Source organism: Coregonus lavaretus (genome assembly GCF_964263955.1).
Source record: "Coregonus lavaretus genome assembly, contig: HAP1_SCAFFOLD_1568, whole genome shotgun sequence".
Classification (NCBI taxonomy): Eukaryota; Metazoa; Chordata; class Actinopteri; order Salmoniformes; family Salmonidae; genus Coregonus; species Coregonus lavaretus.
The window spans coordinates 5,104-22,524 of NW_028162620.1; the positions used below are offsets into that span (position 1 = coordinate 5,104).

At 44.4% G+C, this 17,421-nt stretch overlaps 1 protein-coding gene across 1 annotated transcript; it reads right to left on the reverse strand.

Moving 5' to 3' along the window:
- Window positions 1-1,419: 1,419 nt before the first annotated feature.
- On the reverse strand, window positions 1,420-16,855 carry LOC311119092 (tripartite motif-containing protein 16-like). Its single transcript, XM_084193840.1, has 6 exons — window positions 16,181-16,855; window positions 15,675-15,770; window positions 3,545-3,778; window positions 3,273-3,432; window positions 3,088-3,147; window positions 1,420-2,856 (listed from the first exon to the last, which is right to left on the reverse strand). Exons 1-6 carry the CDS (start codon window positions 16,775-16,777, stop codon window positions 2,345-2,347), a joined length of 1,659 nt encoding a protein of 552 aa, XP_084049966.1. The 5' UTR covers window positions 16,778-16,855; the 3' UTR covers window positions 1,420-2,344.
- Between the last annotated feature and the right edge of the window lie 566 nt (window positions 16,856-17,421).

Consider the following 17,421-nt stretch of genomic DNA (forward strand, 5'->3'; position numbering starts at 1 on the left):
AAGAGGGTTAAGGCAGTGCTGGAAAATGATGGTGGCCACACAAAATATTGACACTTTGGGCCCAATTTGGACATTTTCACTTAGGGGTGTACTCACTTTTGTTGCCAGCGGTTTAGACATTAATGGCTGTTTGTTGTGTTATTTTGAAGGAACAGCAAATTTACACTGTTATACAAGCTGTACACTCACTACTTTACATTGTAGCAAAGTGTCATTTCTTCAGTGTTGTCACATGAAAAGATGTACTCAAATATTTACAAAAATGTGAGGGGTGTACTCACTTTTGTGAGATACTGTATATCGTAATTACATTATGAAAATTAAAGTAAACAGTACCTTTCGCGTTGGAGTTTATAGAGAAAGAAAAACTAAAAAAATTTAGAACCATAGTAAAGCCCAGTATGGACTATCAATACAGGTACTGTATGTAGAACCATAGTAAAGCCCAGTATGGACTATCAATACAGGTACTGTATGTAGAACCATAGTAAAGCCCAGTATGGACTATCAATACAGGTACTGTATGTAGAACCATAGTAAAGCCCAGTATGGACTATCAATACAGGTACTGTATGTAGAACCATAGTAAAGCCCAGTATGGACTATCAATACAGGTATTGGGGGGGGGGGGGGGGGGGGAGAGAGAGAGAAAAAATTAGGTAAAGTTCTGGAGATGAGGGAATATGTGTGCAGAAAGAAACCCTCAAGTATGGTTAACCACAGATAGGCCCAGTATGGACTATCAATACAAGTGACCATTTAGAATGTGACCCAGTTCAATGGGTCTTAACAGAACTGGGGGATGTCAGCCATGAAGTTGTCTAAACACAACTGGAATATAATTTGTTTGTGATTCATTGTTAATGGACTTTCCATTAGGAACACAGGGGAAAAACCTAACACAACAACACACATAACACACAACCAATAAAAACACAAAGGGGGAGGAAACCACTAAAGTCATTACCATATTGTCATTTTCTAACGACAGGGAGAAAACATGTAAAATCTAGAAGACTACTTTAGATCTGGTCAAAAGAAGCCTAGTGCACTACGTAGGGAACAGGGAGAGATTTGGGACAGAGACAGTAACTCCTGTATGGAAATCTTCATTCTAATGACAGTGAGCAAATCTCCAATCTCCACCCTATTCCCTATGTAGTGCACTACTTTTGATCTGGTCAGAAGTAGCCTAGTGCACTACGTAGGGAACAGGGTGTCATTTGGGCCAGAGACAGTAACTCCACTGGGTATGAATTGTCTCTCTATCTTATCTGTCTTCTATATGATGTTCTCCTCTCCTCCTCTCTTCTCTCCTCTATTCACTCTATTCTATCATCCACACCACATGCCAGCTTCAACTCAATCCATTTACAAGTTAAAGACACACCTTGGAATAAATAGCAAAGGAAAACTACTACTAGATGGATTTTTTTATTTCCCATCACCATGAATCATATTTAATAACTGAACAGTAGCAGACCTAACTTAATCTGTTCCTGACTCTGGATAGTGGATTAAAAAGACCATCAATCTCCAATGATATTAAAGTACAATTCTGAACATTACTGATATACTGAGTGGCAAGTAAAGATATCTGCTGGGTTTTTATTGTTTGGTTAATAGCACAACCTGCTGGACAGATTTAATGTTGCTTGACTGAGCAGTATGGGAGAATAAAAGATGCCAAACTTAGGGCCGGTTTCCCGGACATCTCCATTGAACATGCTTTTTAGTCTAGGACTAGGCTTCATCTGTGTCCGGGAAACCGGCCCATATAGTTCAATTAGCAAGTAAGTAACACTACCTGTTCCATGATACTGAGGAAAATGACATTGAGACAGAGAACCAATTGAGAAAACATTTCAATGGTTCTGAATGACAACCAAAATACATTAACAGCATACATCATGATTAATGTGAATATATAAGATTAAAACATTGCACTTAAAAAAATATGAATGCATTGAATTGTAATTCATAACATCTTCTGAAGATCAAATCAGTCAAATCATTGTACATAAAAACAGAGCAGAATGAATCATCACATCTGGGGACCATCACCACCAGCATGACTAGTATCTATGTGGACCCTACTACAGTTTAACCAGCTCAGCTATAGACTACACCAGCATGACTAGTATCTATGTGGACCCTACTACAGTTTAACCAGCTCAGCTATAGACTACACCAGCATGACTAGTATCTATGTGGACCCTACTACAGTTTAACCAGCTCAGCTATAGACTACACCAGCATGACTAGTATCTATGTGGACCCTACTACAGTTTAACCAGCTCAGCTATAGACTACACCAGCATGACTAGTATCTATGTGGACCCTACTACAGTTTAACCAACTCAGCAGTACCAGAGAGATAAAACCCAGGATAGAGGGGCTGAGTGAATGTGGTCTGGACTCTGTGGAGGAGGGTCATTGTGTCAGAGACACTGTAGAAGGACAGAGTACCTGCCTTGTGATCCAGGTACACTCCTACTCTGGAGGACTGAGGGCCTGATACTTTAGTCTCAACATTATTGTGTCTGAAACAATAACCACCACTATAACACTGTAAACTCCAGGACTTGTTATTCTGTCCAAATGCACCATCTGTCCCTGTTCTGCTGATGTCTTTATATGAGACTGCTGTATCACACCACACATTACAACTCCACTCCACCTCCCAGTAACAGCGTCCAGACAGACCCTCTCTACACAGAACCTGGTAGTTTGTGAATCTGTCTGGATGAACAGGATATGGTTGTTCTTGGCCTGTATAGGTCACCTTTCTGTTCCCTTCAGACAGCGAGAGGTGTGTGCCTGTTGTGTTTGGGTCCAGTGTGAGCTGACAGGAATCTGGGAGAAGAGCAGAGACCAATGAGGGGAGTTAGAACAATAAGTTAAGTCAGATACTGTATCTACCCTGTCTTTGATTAGAGCACAGCAGAGATCAAATCAGAGAAATATGAGGAGTCAGATAGATACCCAGTCTTTGATTAGATCTACTATTGCTATATATTTCTAGAGGGATTGTTAGGAGTGTCAGTAAAAAGAGACTGTTAGTTACTTCAGAATAAAGAGACTCACATTGTAAGAACTGTTCTCTGGTCTTGGGCTCTGGAGGCAGTACAACATCCACTATATTCACTACAGACACACAAACACATTCACAGAGAGAGGGAATGTTATCATCACACCATATTCCACATGTTTATGACTAGTAGGGAACTTTCAATGGTCTAAAGTTGATGTTCTTATTATTTTCAACACACCTGTAGAGGAGATCTTGGTCCATTCTCCTTTAAGGACGTCTTCTAGTTTCTCTCTCAGTTCAGACACAGTCTTACTCACATCTCCAAAGTACTGAAGAGGACGGACAACGATGCTGGGTAAGTCTGAAAATACACTGATACTGGAGAGAGACTGATAACTCTGGAGAGAGAGGGAGAGAGAGAGAGAGTGAGAGAGAGAGAGTGAGAGGGAGCAGAACCAAATGATTGAGAGTTTTAATTTCATATCACATGTATCAAGGCAGTTGAGTTACCTGGAGGAAATGGATGTGATCCTCTGTGTGTGAGAGCTGCTCCAGCTCAGTGCTTCTCTTCCTCAGCTCAGCTATCTCCTGCTCCAGTTGCTCCAGGAGTCCTTCAGCTTGACTCACTTGAGCCTTCTCTTGGGCTCTGATCAGCTCCTTCACCTCAGAGCGCCTTTTCTCAATGGAGCGGATCAGCTCAGTAAAGATCTTATCACTGTCCTCCACTGCTGCCTGTGCAGAGCGCTGTTAAGAGAGAGAGAGAGACTGACTTGTCTTACTTTAATGAGCCATCCTCATTACACTAACACCCCCACTCCTAAAAGCACATTGCGTGCCACCACAACCTCCACACAATCACATTATCCAGTACCCAACACCACAGTACAATACACCAACCAGCACCACATTCCAACCGTCCATCCAACCCCTCCTCTCCAGCCGTACAGGCAGCCCCCCTGAGCCCCCATACCTCATGAAACATCTCCACACTGTTGATCATTTTGTACAACTCAAACTCAACCCTAAGGCGTCAACAGTAATGGCATTACCCTGGCAACACAGAAAAAACATGATGAACAGTCTGTCATTGCAGAAAACGGACACCCCCCTCCCCAACTCCCAGGTCAACCCGAGCCAACCAGCTATTGGTGTCCAGGGCTCCATGTAATACCCTCCACTGGACGACCCCTGACCTTTCCAGCACTGGGAGCTTATAGAGCACCCTCCACCTATACCCTGCCATGCTCTCAGCCCCCACAACCCCCTGCCACTGATGCCCCTTCACTCCCACTAAGCTCAGAGTGTTAAAAGTCAGTAAGTCCTCCAGACTCTCCTGCCAGTCCCCAGTCTCTGCTGTCCCTTCAAGTGGTGGAAACGGTGGTGGCCCCTCCTCAGGCTGCTCCAGCCCTCAGTACTGCAGCATAGAAATCAGAGACCCCTGCTGTATTGAGTCTCTCCGGCCGCATGATGAAGAGCTGCTGATCCAGCCCCAAACCACCAGCCCTCCTCAACAGAGCACATGCTGGTTCCCTCCAGCCCACCTCCGTACGGTACAGTATCCTCTGTGCTGTTGAGTCAGAACGCTGCCACCCTGACCAGAAAAAATTCACTAACTTGCGCTGCAGGTCCACAAGCAGACCACCGGGGGCGTTGAGAATGGCCAATTTAAGCCATAGAGAGGATGCCACCAAGTTGTTGATGATCAGCACCGTCCCTCTGTATGCCACTTGGGAGAGGAGCCACCTCCACTTCGTCAGCCTCGACACCACCGCTTGTGACACTCCTTCCCAGTTCTTCCTATCCCAACCCTCCGAGCCCAGATACACCCCAAGCATCTTGAGCCACTCACAGCCTCACTGCAACCCCCCTGGAAGCTGCGGAGGTGCCCTGTCCCTCCTTACCCGCCCAGCAGGTTCCCTCATCTCCCCACAACAGAAGTTACCCACCCATCAGACTCCCTCATCTCCCCACAACAGAAGTTACCCACCCATCAGACTCCCTCATCTCCCCACAACAGAAGTTACCCACCCATCAGGCTCCCTCCTCTCCCCACAACAGAAGTTACCCACCCATCAGGCTCCCTCATCTCCCCACAACAGAAGTTACCCACCCATCAGGCTCCCTCATCTCCCCACAACAGAAGTTACCCACCCATCAGACCAACGTAAACAATGGATTTTCTTGGTTTCCCCACTCTGTTTCTCCAACCCAAAAGAGCTGGGGGCAGCCATCTCTCTCAACATGGAAAAACTAGCTCTTACAAGTGATCCTTTTGAATTCTTTCATCTGAAATGAAAGCCACTAGGTCCCTGCGTAGTTCAGATAGATTATATTGTAGCCCCACCCTACCTTGCCCCACCAGCTCAGCCTCCCCCTCACGAATGAACCACTCAAGCTCCCCCAGTACTCTCCTGGCCTCTGAAGAGGAAAAATCTGTATACTGCTGACAGAAAACCTGAATCTGGGCTTTCCCTACGTCCCACCACTGACTGAGAGACTCAAACTCCCCCTTCTGCTGTTCCCACCTCTCCCAAAAGCCTTGGAAGCTTGAGCAAAAAGTGGCATTTTGTAAGAGCTTTACATTGAATTTGGTGAAACAGAGAACTGAGCCCTGTACTAGGTACATACACATTTATGAAAGTAAAGACAAGGTCATTATTTGGGCTCTAACCACTAACAACCTACCCTTACACACCTCTTTTGACATTTTAATGTTTTTGTTTGACATATTCCCCCAGTCTCTGCTGCCGTTCATGTTAAGGAAGTCTAACCGTGAAATCTCCATAAGAGGTGGGAGGGAAATCACCACAATCAGAAACCAGTAGAGAAGCCCATAAAGCCGCCATGCCAGAAAAAACCATCCATTTAAGCAGATTCTGAAGACATGCCCTTAAGAACCCATGAGCCATTTTCTCAGCCTATACCGCTTCCTGGGTGAGAGGACACTAAACCCCTCATTCTTCATCACGTGTTGTACTGACCTTACAAACCTTCCAGGATCAATCAAATAAGACTCCAGCAGAACCTTCTTTTTCCACTTTAGTCTCCATCAGGAACCTAGAAAGTTCTCTCAGCGTATATACTGGGCCCTCAGCCTGACTGGCTGTCAGCTCTGGATCCAATGAGCCATCTGAAAACGAGACCGCCTTGTCCTCCGCTCCCGCAGACTCACCTCCCCCCTCTTCCTCCTCCTCCATTGGCACGGTACCGTCCTCCTCCTCCCCAGTTTCTGCCCCCCTGCACTTCCCCCTTGATCAGTGCCTCTTCCCCAATGACAGACAATATTTCCTGGGATGAGCCCACCAAGCCTTCGCCCACCGGAGTCTCTGTTACTACAGAAACCTGCCTCAGCTCATGTAGCCCAGCTGCAACCCTCCCCACCACCGCTTTCTCTACGGCCTGCGCACCACCACTTGGCCATGCACTACTCTCCTCCCTCCTGGTACCACCACCACTTGACCCTGCTCTACTCTCCTCCTTCCTGGTACCACCACCACTTGACCCTGCTCTACTCTCCTCCTTCCTGGTACCACCACCACTTGACCCTGCTCTACTCTCCTCCCTCCTGGACCACCACCACTTGACCCTGCTCTACTCTCCTCCTTCCTGGTACCACCACCACTTGACCCTGCTCTACTCTCCTCCCTCCTGGTACCACCACCACTTGACCCTGCTCTACTCTACTCCCTCCTGGTACCACCACCACTTGACCCTGCTCTACTCTCCTCCCTCCTGGACCACCACCACTTGACCCTGCTCTACTCTCCTCCTTCCTGGTACCACCACCACTTGACCCTGCTCTACTCTCCTCCCTCCTGGTACCACCACCACTTGACCCTGCTCTACTCTACTCCCTCCTGGTACCACCACCACTTGACCCTGCTCTACTCTCCTCCTTCCTGGTACCACCACCACTTGACCCTGCTCTACTCTCCTCCCTCCTGGTACCACCACCACTTGACCCTGCTCTACTCTCCCCCCTCCTGGTACCCCCACCACCTGAACCTGCTCTAATCTCCTCCTTCCTGGTACCACCACCACTTGACCCTGCTCTACTCTCCTCCCTCCTGGTACCACCACCACATGACCCTGCTCTACTCTCCTCCCTCCTGGTACCACCACCACATGACCCTGCTCTACTCTCCTCCTGGTACCACCACCACTTGACCCTGCTCTACTCTCCTCCCTCCTGGTACCACCACCACTTGACCCTGCTCTCCTCTCCTCCTTCCTGGTACCACCACCACTTGACCCTGCTCTACTCTCCTCCTTCCTGGTACCACCACCACTTGATCCTGCACTACTCTCCTCCCTCCTGGTACCACCACCACTTGACCCTGCTCTACTCTCCTCCCTCCTGGTACCACCACCACTTGACCCTGCTCTACTCACCTCCCTCCTGGTACCACCACCACTTGACCCTGCTCTACTCTCCTCCCAGCCTCTGCCCCCTGAGTCCTAGTAGGCTGGACAACAGAACAAGTCAAAATTCACTGAAGGCTGTAAAACGGCCAAAGAGCATTGGCTGAGCTGGAACACTAGCCTGAGGCCAAAGCAAATGAATTGAAGCGAACCATCACTGAGCCTCTTCTGACTGGAATGATCCTTAGAATTCAATTTTCCCTAAATGGCACCAAAAAATGTCTACCTTTTTATTTCACCACTACAATCTGTTCTTAGGACGAAACAGAAAAAAATAAGTAATAAATAATAACTGGTGTAGAAAGTAAACATCCACACCTCGATGGTGCCAAGTGTGCTTATATCTGCATTACCAGGAAGTAGGACTTTTTTTAAACTTCTGACTATTTCTGGTCTAGCGATCGATGACAGCAGAGTACACTGCCCAACCTGATGTCGTTAGAAAGAGGAGATTATCCTGATTAAAATGGAGTCTGACTTGAAATATACCATTGTGAGATATTTTGTGAAATAAAGAGACATACCTATATTTCCCCTAAAGGAAACAATGGGACGACCTCAGAGCTCCAGGAGTACATGTTGTTTTTGGGACGTTTTAACTACCAGCAATACGCTGCCCAAACTTACTTCATTAGAAATAATAGGTTATCTTGATTAAAATGATGTAGAACTTCAAACCGTTAAAATTAATACATATATTTGACATAATTGGTGAAATAGACAGACATGTCCCTATTTCCCCAAAACAATGGCAGTCTGAAAGTTCTAAGAGCAGTCTTTTATTTAACCAGTTTACCATTTATCTACGACCATTTGCCTTTTTGTGGATTGTTTACATTTAGTTTACATTTACATGTGAGTCATTTAGCAGACGCTCTTAATCTAGCGGTTAAGAGCGTTGGGCAGTAATCGAAAGGTGGCTGGTTCAAATCCCTGAGTGGGTTGAGTTACTGACGTGATCTTCCTGTCTGGGTTGGCGCCCCCCCCCCCCTTGGTTTGTGCTGTGGTGGAGACCTCTGTGGGCTATACTCGGCCTTGTCTCAGGATTGTAAGTTGGTGGTTGGGGATATCCCTCTAGTGGTGCGGGGGCTGTGCTTTGGCGGAGTGGGTGGGGTTATATCCTTCCTGTTTGGCCCTGTCCGGGGGTTTCTTCGGATGGGGCCACAGTGTCTCCGGACCGCTCCTGTCTCAGCCTCCAGTATTTATGCTGCAGTAGTTTATGTGTCGGGGGGCTGGGGTTAGTTGGTTATACCTGGAGTACTTCTCCTGTCTTATCCAGTGTCCTGTGTGAATTTAAGTATGCTCTCTCTAATTCTCTCGTTCTCTCTTTCTCTCTGAGAACCTGAGCCCTAGGACCATACGTCAGGACTACCGGGCATGATGACACCCTGCTGCCCCCAGTCCGCCTGGCCTTGCTGCTATTCCAGTTTCAACTGTTCTGCCTGCGGCTACGAAACCCCTACCTGTCCCAGACCTGCTGTTTTCAACTCTAAATGATCGGCTATGAAAAGCCAACTGAGAGACCTGAGCCCTAGGACCATACGTCGGGACTACCGGCCGTGGTGACTCCTTGCTATCCCCAGTCCGCCTGGCCTTGCTGCTATTCCAGTTTAAACTGTTCTGCCTGCGGTTATGGAACCCCTACCTGTCCCAGACCTGCTGTTTTAAACTCTAATGATCGGCTATGAAAAGCCAACTGAGATTTATTCCTGATTATTATTTGACCATGCTTGTCACTTATGAACATTTTTGAACATCTTGGCATGGTTCTGTTATAATCTCCACCCGGCACAGCCAGAAGAGGACTGGCCACCCCTCATAGCCTGGTTCCTCTCTAGGTTTCTTCCTAGGTTTTGCCTTTCTAGGGAGTTTTTCCTAGCCACCGTGCTTCTACACCTGCATTACTAGCTGTTTGGGGTTTTAGGCTGGGTTTCTGTACAGCACTTCGAGATATTAGCTGATGTAAGAAGGGCTATATAAAATAAAATTGATTGATTGATTGATTGACTAGGTGAGAAATCTGTACCCTTGTACATCGACAGATTTAGGCACTTAACCCTAGTCGTTCTGGATAAGAGCGTCTGCTCAATGACTCACATGTGAATGTAAACTAGGCCTCTGTGAAAGCGTGGCAATAACTTATTAACTTTTCATTATTCCCAGACAGACTCCTCTGAAGGCAGGCAGGCAGCACACTCCTGAAAACTAACTGCTCAGCAAAGCAAAGGCTCTTTGGAGAGCTACCAGATTTATATAAAAAGCTCATTTTCAGTGTGTGTCCAGTGTCTGTTTATATGTTAAGGGGGTGTTACTTTGGCAGATAATGTCACCCATCTAAATATATATATATTATTTTTTAGATAATTAACTAAATGTATGGTGTTTTTGGTTTATGTCAGTTTCATTGTTTGTTATGCTATGAATTGTTATTTTATGGTTGTAAGTGATCAAATGAACTAGAACATTTTATATTTAGCAATTTTGAGTAATTACTACTTTAGTAAGGATACACTTAGTAAGGATATATACTTTATTCAGTACTACTGCAGTTGCTAAATAATTCCAATAGATGGCAGCATAAGACCATGAATGACAGCATAAGAACCTCACAGGAAAACTCCTGCCTGAGCTTTTTACTGTCCCTTTCCACACTGCTAACGCAAGAGGAAGGACTGAAAACACATTACTGTGAAGTAATATAATGATGAGTCATGTTTATTATTACCTGTTTTTATGCTCATGTTTTAAAATTATACCTCATTACTATAACGATTATCAAAAAGCGTGAACATTAATTCAGTCACCTCTGGTCGACAAAAATGTATTTTTCTAGTACATTCATTGTCAAATTCATCAACCAGCACAGAGCCACTCTGCCTTCTCGAACAAGTAGTCAACTCAACAAGCCCCGCAAAAAGCTTGTGCCGTCAGCGGCAGCGAGCACTCTGCCTTCTAGCACAAGCCAGGGGCATGTTGAGGTAAATTTTCTAACCGCGATGGTTGCATGATTTATTGGTGGGCTGGAATATATGAGATATTAAGATGATGTCATAATGCATGTTTACTAGGGTTGAGGTTAGCGCATCTGACTAGTGATTATTTGGCCAGGGTTCAATACCTGCTAGAGTTAATATTTTGTTGCTCTCCCAAAAGCAACACAGGCCTAATACGAGATATATAGCTAACTGTAAAGTAATGAGTGACCTTTTTAGAAAATCATAGGACATAGTCTTTGGTTGCATGCTATTTTATGCTTGTAGCCTATAACTGATGCTTCATGGTCTTATGCAGCCATCTATTGGAAATATTTAGCAATTAAAAGTTATTAATTCACGTAAAGACATTGGTGAGGCAGCTGAGAAATAAAGTGTATTTTTCTTATTAATTCTGGAGATCAGTCTCAAACCAGCCCCACCTATGACATGCCAATTGCTGGACTTTCACATAGAGGTTACTAGGTCACACCCAGTTCAAACCACATTTAAAAAATAAAACAAATGTGTTGTTTATCAAGTGTTCTGCCTTGCAATAATACCTATAATAAAATGACTAATAAAGGTTACATAGGTTTTATTAAAAAAATAACAATAAATGCTATTTAGTACTATAATGGTATTTACTAACATAAAATTATTACTAAAATAAGTTCTCAACGTGTTCTAGGCTACCCTCCCCTAGAATTAGGGTTAGGGGTTAGAGTTAAGGCTAAAATAGGTTATAAGTAGGGTTAGAGTTTCTGTATAGCACTTTGTGACATCTGCTGATGTAAAAAGGACTTTATAAACACATTTGATTGATTGTTAGGTTTAGGGTGTTTAAAGCAAAAAACTGTATGGGTTATAGCTCTCTTGCTCCTCCCTTTGGCCTTCTGTGGGTACTACATACCTCATTCACAACACTTGCTAGGCTCATAATCTGAGGTAGCAACTGTGTTAGATCTATAAATCAATAAGCTACACCTATCCATTTAGTTTACAACTCAGTGAACCTGCGCAGCATTCGCTCAATTTGATGCCTACTAACAAACAAATTACCCAGCAACAATTTAGAAACAATAAATCGTACAATTATTTTGTAAAAATGTATTTATTTAAAAAATGTCTGGCTGTTTAAATCGGCTACATCTTGAAAAAGGAGGACAGGAATGCGTTCTGTTTAGGTTTTACACCTTTTTATGAAAATAATATGGTTAACCATCGCTAGCACTGTGGGCAGGGGCGGTGTGTTCATTAGGGCGATATGGGCGACGCACTGCCAAACGGGAAAAGGAAGGGATTTTTTTTCTAATCAATTATATCACAGCAACATTAGTTATCAGTGTTCTAATCTAGACGTCTGATCTGCCACTAAATGTCCAATCAGGCTAAAATCGTACTTCAAATGGCCCCGCCCCCTTTGGGGCGATTTCAGTCAGGTTGAAAATCGCCCAGAAGTCTCTCATAGCCTGTCATGTAAAATCTTTTTTTTTCAAATATCAGAGCTTTCAATACAATCTCTATGGGTTTCTGAGGGCTTGCACTTACGCGCTTTCGTCATACGTAACATAACCATGAACGTAACTAAGAAAAGAGCGGGTAGCAGCGTCAATCAATTCACGTACTACTATCGAGATGGCTAGCCTTCAGTGCAACTCGATTGTCTCTTTGAAAGAAGTTCACATCAAAGACCATTCAAAACGAGCTACTGTAACTGGAGTGTATGCTAGCGGTCATGAGGGAACATATTGTCTCAATCGCCAGTGTGCTTTTGGAGAGACTGAACGGTCTTTTTGCCATTCAATGGGCCAGGAACGTCTGAATGCACTGGCCATGCTTTCCATGGAGAGGGAACTAGTCCTCAGCATGCCTGATTTCAATGAGAAAGTCATTGACCGCTTTGCTGCATTGAAAGAGAGAAGAGAACAGTTTCAGTACAAGTAATGTAGCCTCTCTCTCTCTTTGTCCCTCCCTGTCTGTCTCTTTAACACACACACGCCCAAATCAGTTCACAGTTGATGTTGTTTAAAATAGTTATTTTTCATTTTAAAAAAAGTTAAAAAATAATAATAATCTTCATTTTTACAAATCTATACAATTGGCCAGAATATGGTTGTTCATATTTACAAATCTATACAATTGGCCAGAATATGGTTGTTCATTTTTACAAAGCCATACAGATAGCTGTGTTTACCTTTTCTAGAAATTATTTTCAAATTCTGTTTTCAGGCAAAATGTCTATCACTGTTCATTTTCACAAATCTATACAAGAGGGCAGAATATGGAAGTCTATAAAAATTTCTTATTACCAATAACTTGCATCAATGTTTTCAGTAGCCTCTATCAAAAGCTCCTGCTTGCTTGTTGTGAATTATGCTCAGGTGCACATATTTCCAATTCAACCATGAGGCAAAAAATGTGGTAAAAGCTCTTGTTGATCCTGCAATCTGAACAAATACCAAGATGCTGTATTTTCAGCTGATATTTCATTTGTTTATGGAAATGCATATTGTTTATGCAGTGTTGAGGAATGTGAAAGAACACCCTTGATTATTTTTACAGTGATAACTTATTTTGCTTTTGTAAGCCAACACTTTTGAGATCAGTCAATAAATGCTTCTGGCATTGACTTATATGCTGCCCCTGTCTTCATGTTGTTGCTGGACATATCTTTTTTTAAATGTGTGTAGGTCACCTAAATCATCAGAAAAATTGCCCCCCCTGAGAATTTTTTCAGGAGCCGCCACTGACTGTGGGTCACCACAAGGTGTACCCAGGTGAACAGTGAGTTTGCTCACCAAGTAGTCATAACCTTGTTAATAATAAGTTACCTGAGGTAAAGCTACAATGTTAATACGGGCTGGTCTCATTACCAGCCCATAATAGTGAAGCTGGCATTGTGACGCAGAACAATGGGCTGGGAATAGAACTTTCATTAGGCGAGTTGGTGCCACAGAGCTCAATACAACTAATAGGAGCTGGCAGGGTGAAACATGCCCTATCATTTCTAAACTACGGCAAGCATCTGGGACATATGGTAATATTATGAAACTGGGCTCCATGGCGGATGCAATGAAGTAGTTTTATCAGAAAAAGGCGTTCAAAATGTATTGTGTCCAGCCTAGTCCTAGCCCCCGCTGCCGGCTGGTCGCGCTTGTCTGCACTAGCATTATGTCCTACATCCCCACACTAGAAACACCCAAAACTAACTGCTAGCAAACTCTGCGTTCCACCCCTCCCCTGCGTAACCTTGAAGTTTGTTAAGAAACAAACACTTGTCTACGAAAAGTTAAATTTTTAATGGATTCCGCTTGGCACCCAGCCGAGAGCACACGAAAACCACTTGCAAATTTACCAAAACTAACCAACTACTTGCGGTCTGTTCGTAAGTAATAAACGGAGGCTGGACTATAATATAAATCCATTATACTTTGTGACACAAAATGGGAAAAGGGGAAATTATAATAATACAGAAAAACACCCTTCCAACTAACCCTACTCATTAAATACCCACTACCCCATTCCACTACTTTGACCCTATCTGCTCCTGCACCATGCCAACGGCCTGGGAGGACAGGAAACCACAACTCAACACACCCTGTAACTCTTCTGAAGTCTAATCTTGTATGCCCAAATACTACTCTGCAGCTGCCACCACAATATCTATTTTCTTTTTTTTACGTTCCATTTCTGCTGTACAGTTGATAACCATTGCTATGAACGCTAAGAAGCTAACTTTACTAAAGCATATATCACTCGTTGGCCTATCCCTCTGTGCTGGCACAGATCTACTACTCACAGGGATCCTCTCAGGATCTCTCACCCTTGACCCATCCTCCTCTACTTCCTTCACTGTCTCAGCATATGACACCTTCTGCACTACTCTGACTCTAGCCACCTCAACCTGCCTCTCTCGCACCGGACACTTCAGATCCCCAGCAACATGGGTATCCCAACAGTTGACACACAACTTTATCCACCGAAACTACACAATCCTCAATCCCATGCCCTCCTGCACACTTCCCACATCTTGGAATCTCCCTCCTACAAACTGCTGCAACATGACCATAAACGTTGCACCTGAATCAGCACAGTGGATTCGGCACAAAGTTCTAACATGATAACTGATATATCCTACCATGACTTTGTCGGGTAAAGATTCAAAACTCAAAAGGACTGACAGTGACTCCTCTGTTTCACCACGCTCACCACCGGGTCTGTGTTGCACCAAACGGCAGGCATCACAAACACCAGGAATTTTCAACTTCAATTGCTCCACTTCTACACTTAACGCTACCCCAGAAATCACTCCTTTCAATGGTGCCCTGTTCCTAAGAGCAAAGCAAGAAACAGATCTTGACCCAAGTTGCGTGACACGGAGCGCCCACTCCCTCTGGTCAGAAAAAACACAAACAAATATCACAAGTCCACTACAGGTTACCTTCACTGATTCAACTGCACCCAACTCCTTTCCCACCCACCCTGAAACCACAAATGGATCTGCCAAAAGGAATGGATCCACTTTGTCCTACAATGTAACTCCTACTGCACCAGATTCTTCTTTATCATGTCCATTGATGCCAGGCTCTGGTTCTGAGCTCTTCACCACACCTTCTACCTCACTTAACTCTCCCTCATTCATTTCCATTTCACCTCCAGAACTCAGTCTGGCGAATGGCTCACTCTGTTTGCACTTGAATTATAACATTTGAAAGTCTCTATTCCATTGAAACTTTTGTGAGTGTAATGTTTACTGTTAATTTCTGGTGGTTTATTTCATTTTTGTTTAGTATCTATTTCACTTGCTGTGGCAATGTAAACATGTTTCCCATGCCAATAAAGCCATTTGAATTCAATTGAATTGAGAGAGAGAGAGAGAGAGAGAGAGAGAGAGAGAGAGAGAGAGAGGGCTCCATGTTAATGTATAGGGGACATGAGTCGGTCATGGTTACTCATGGTTATGTGATGAGGTAGCCCCGCCTTCGACTTCAAAATCAGTGTCGGCCCTCAGCCCAATAGGGAATGTCCTCTTGGTGTAACGGTCAAGATGTTGTTTTCTCCCTCAGTAGACCCGGGTTCATATCCCACCGGTTACATTAAGCAGTCTATTCTCTGAAAGGGGTCCAGACAGCCTGTTCCCAACAGTGGAGCCAGTGGGATTGGAGACGGGCCCCTCTCTCTCTCTCTCTCTGACTGGAGGAGAGAAGTGAAATGGTGTGTCTCCTCTGGTCAACAATACTCACCTTGAGAGACTCCACAGCCTGTTGGAGCTCCTTCAGGTCCTTCTCTCTCTCCTGGAATCTCTGCTGGACTTTCTGCTGACTCATCCCCAGCTGCCTCTGTGGAGAATCACTCTTCAATGAGCTATCAAGCTTTATTTGTCCAGTAGATCAATAGTATAGTAATGGGACATAGGGCACATTGAAGATAGGGATTAAAATGTTGAGGAAGTGTCTGTGTGAAATGATATTATTACGTTGTTATGTGAATTATTATAGTTTTAACAGTGCACAAAACAGGGGAGATGATTGGGTGTTTGATAACGAATGATAATGGCGTTTGACTTTAGAAAATGGTGATACATTTGGAGAATCTGGGTTAGCATATCTATATAATCAAGGTTTGTGTTCATATTTGTTCTGCTGAGGATTGATTTCATTTGAATGATCTCATATTCAAACAGCCTTAGTTCCTACTGTAATTATTATTTGTTTATCAGACAGTCACCAACAAGTTGTTCTGGTCTTACCTGTTTCTCAGTCCTCTCTGCTGCAGCTGACACTGTATCATGGCCTTTATGTTCATCCATCACACACAGCAGACAGATACACTGCTGTTCGGTACGACAGAAAACCTCCAGCAGTTTGTCATGATGAGAGCAGATCTTCTCCTGTAGTTGTGCGGTGGCTTTGACCAGCTTGTGCTTCTTGAAAGCAGGAGATTCATAGTGAGGTTGGAGGTGAGTCTCACAGTAAGAGGCCAGACACCCCAGACAGGACATGAGGGCTTTCCGCTTTCTGGTCCCAGTGCAGACATCACACGCCACATCTCCAGGTCCAGCATAGCACAGAGCAGGAGGGGGAGCAGCCTGGAGTCCTGTCTTCTTCAGTTTCTCCACCAACTCAGCCAACATGTTATTTTTCCTCAGATTAGGCCTTGGAGTGAAGGTCTCTCTGCACTGAGGACAGCTATAGACCCCTTTCAGAACATCCTGATCCCAGCAGCCCTCAATACAGCTTCTACAGTAACTGTGTCCACAGGGGATAGCCACCGGCTCCTTCAGTAGATCCAGACAGACAGAACAACAGAACTGGTCCTGGTCGAGCAGAACTCCCTGCTGAGCCATTTGGACGGTTGTTCACTCTCACACAGACAGACGACACAGAGAATCAGATAAGTTTCGTTTCCACAGAAGAGAGTTTGTGGGAGGGGGAGGGACTTCCTGGTTCTACCAGAGGGGTGGGGTTAGAGGGAGGGAGGGGTTAGAGAGAGAGATAGAGAGAGAGAGAGACAGAGAGAGAGAGAGAGAGAGAGAGGGAGAGGGAGAGGGAGAGAGAGAGAGAGAGAGAGAGAGAGAGAGAGAGAGAGAGAGAGAGAGAGAGAGAGAGAGAGAGAGAGAGAGAGGGAGAGAGAGAGGGAGAGAGAGAGAGAGAGAGAGAGAGAATGATGTAACACTTTACATTACAGTGTGTTTATTGGTGTGTAATTATTCCTGTTAGTCCAGTGGTGTAAAAGTACTGTGATGCCTCATTCTTCCACTGTACTAGCAGCAGTAACCCTAGCCAGTAATAAGGCTACTGGAATGGAAAGTGGTACAGGAAATATAAAGGAAGGATTTATACATGTCATCTATGATATACTCTATGTAATGATATGTCTATGTCTTCTAGATGGTGTTCTATACTGTATGTAATGATATGTCTATGTCTTCTATATGGTGTTCTATACTGTATGTAATGATATGTCTATGTCTTCTATATGGTGTTCTAT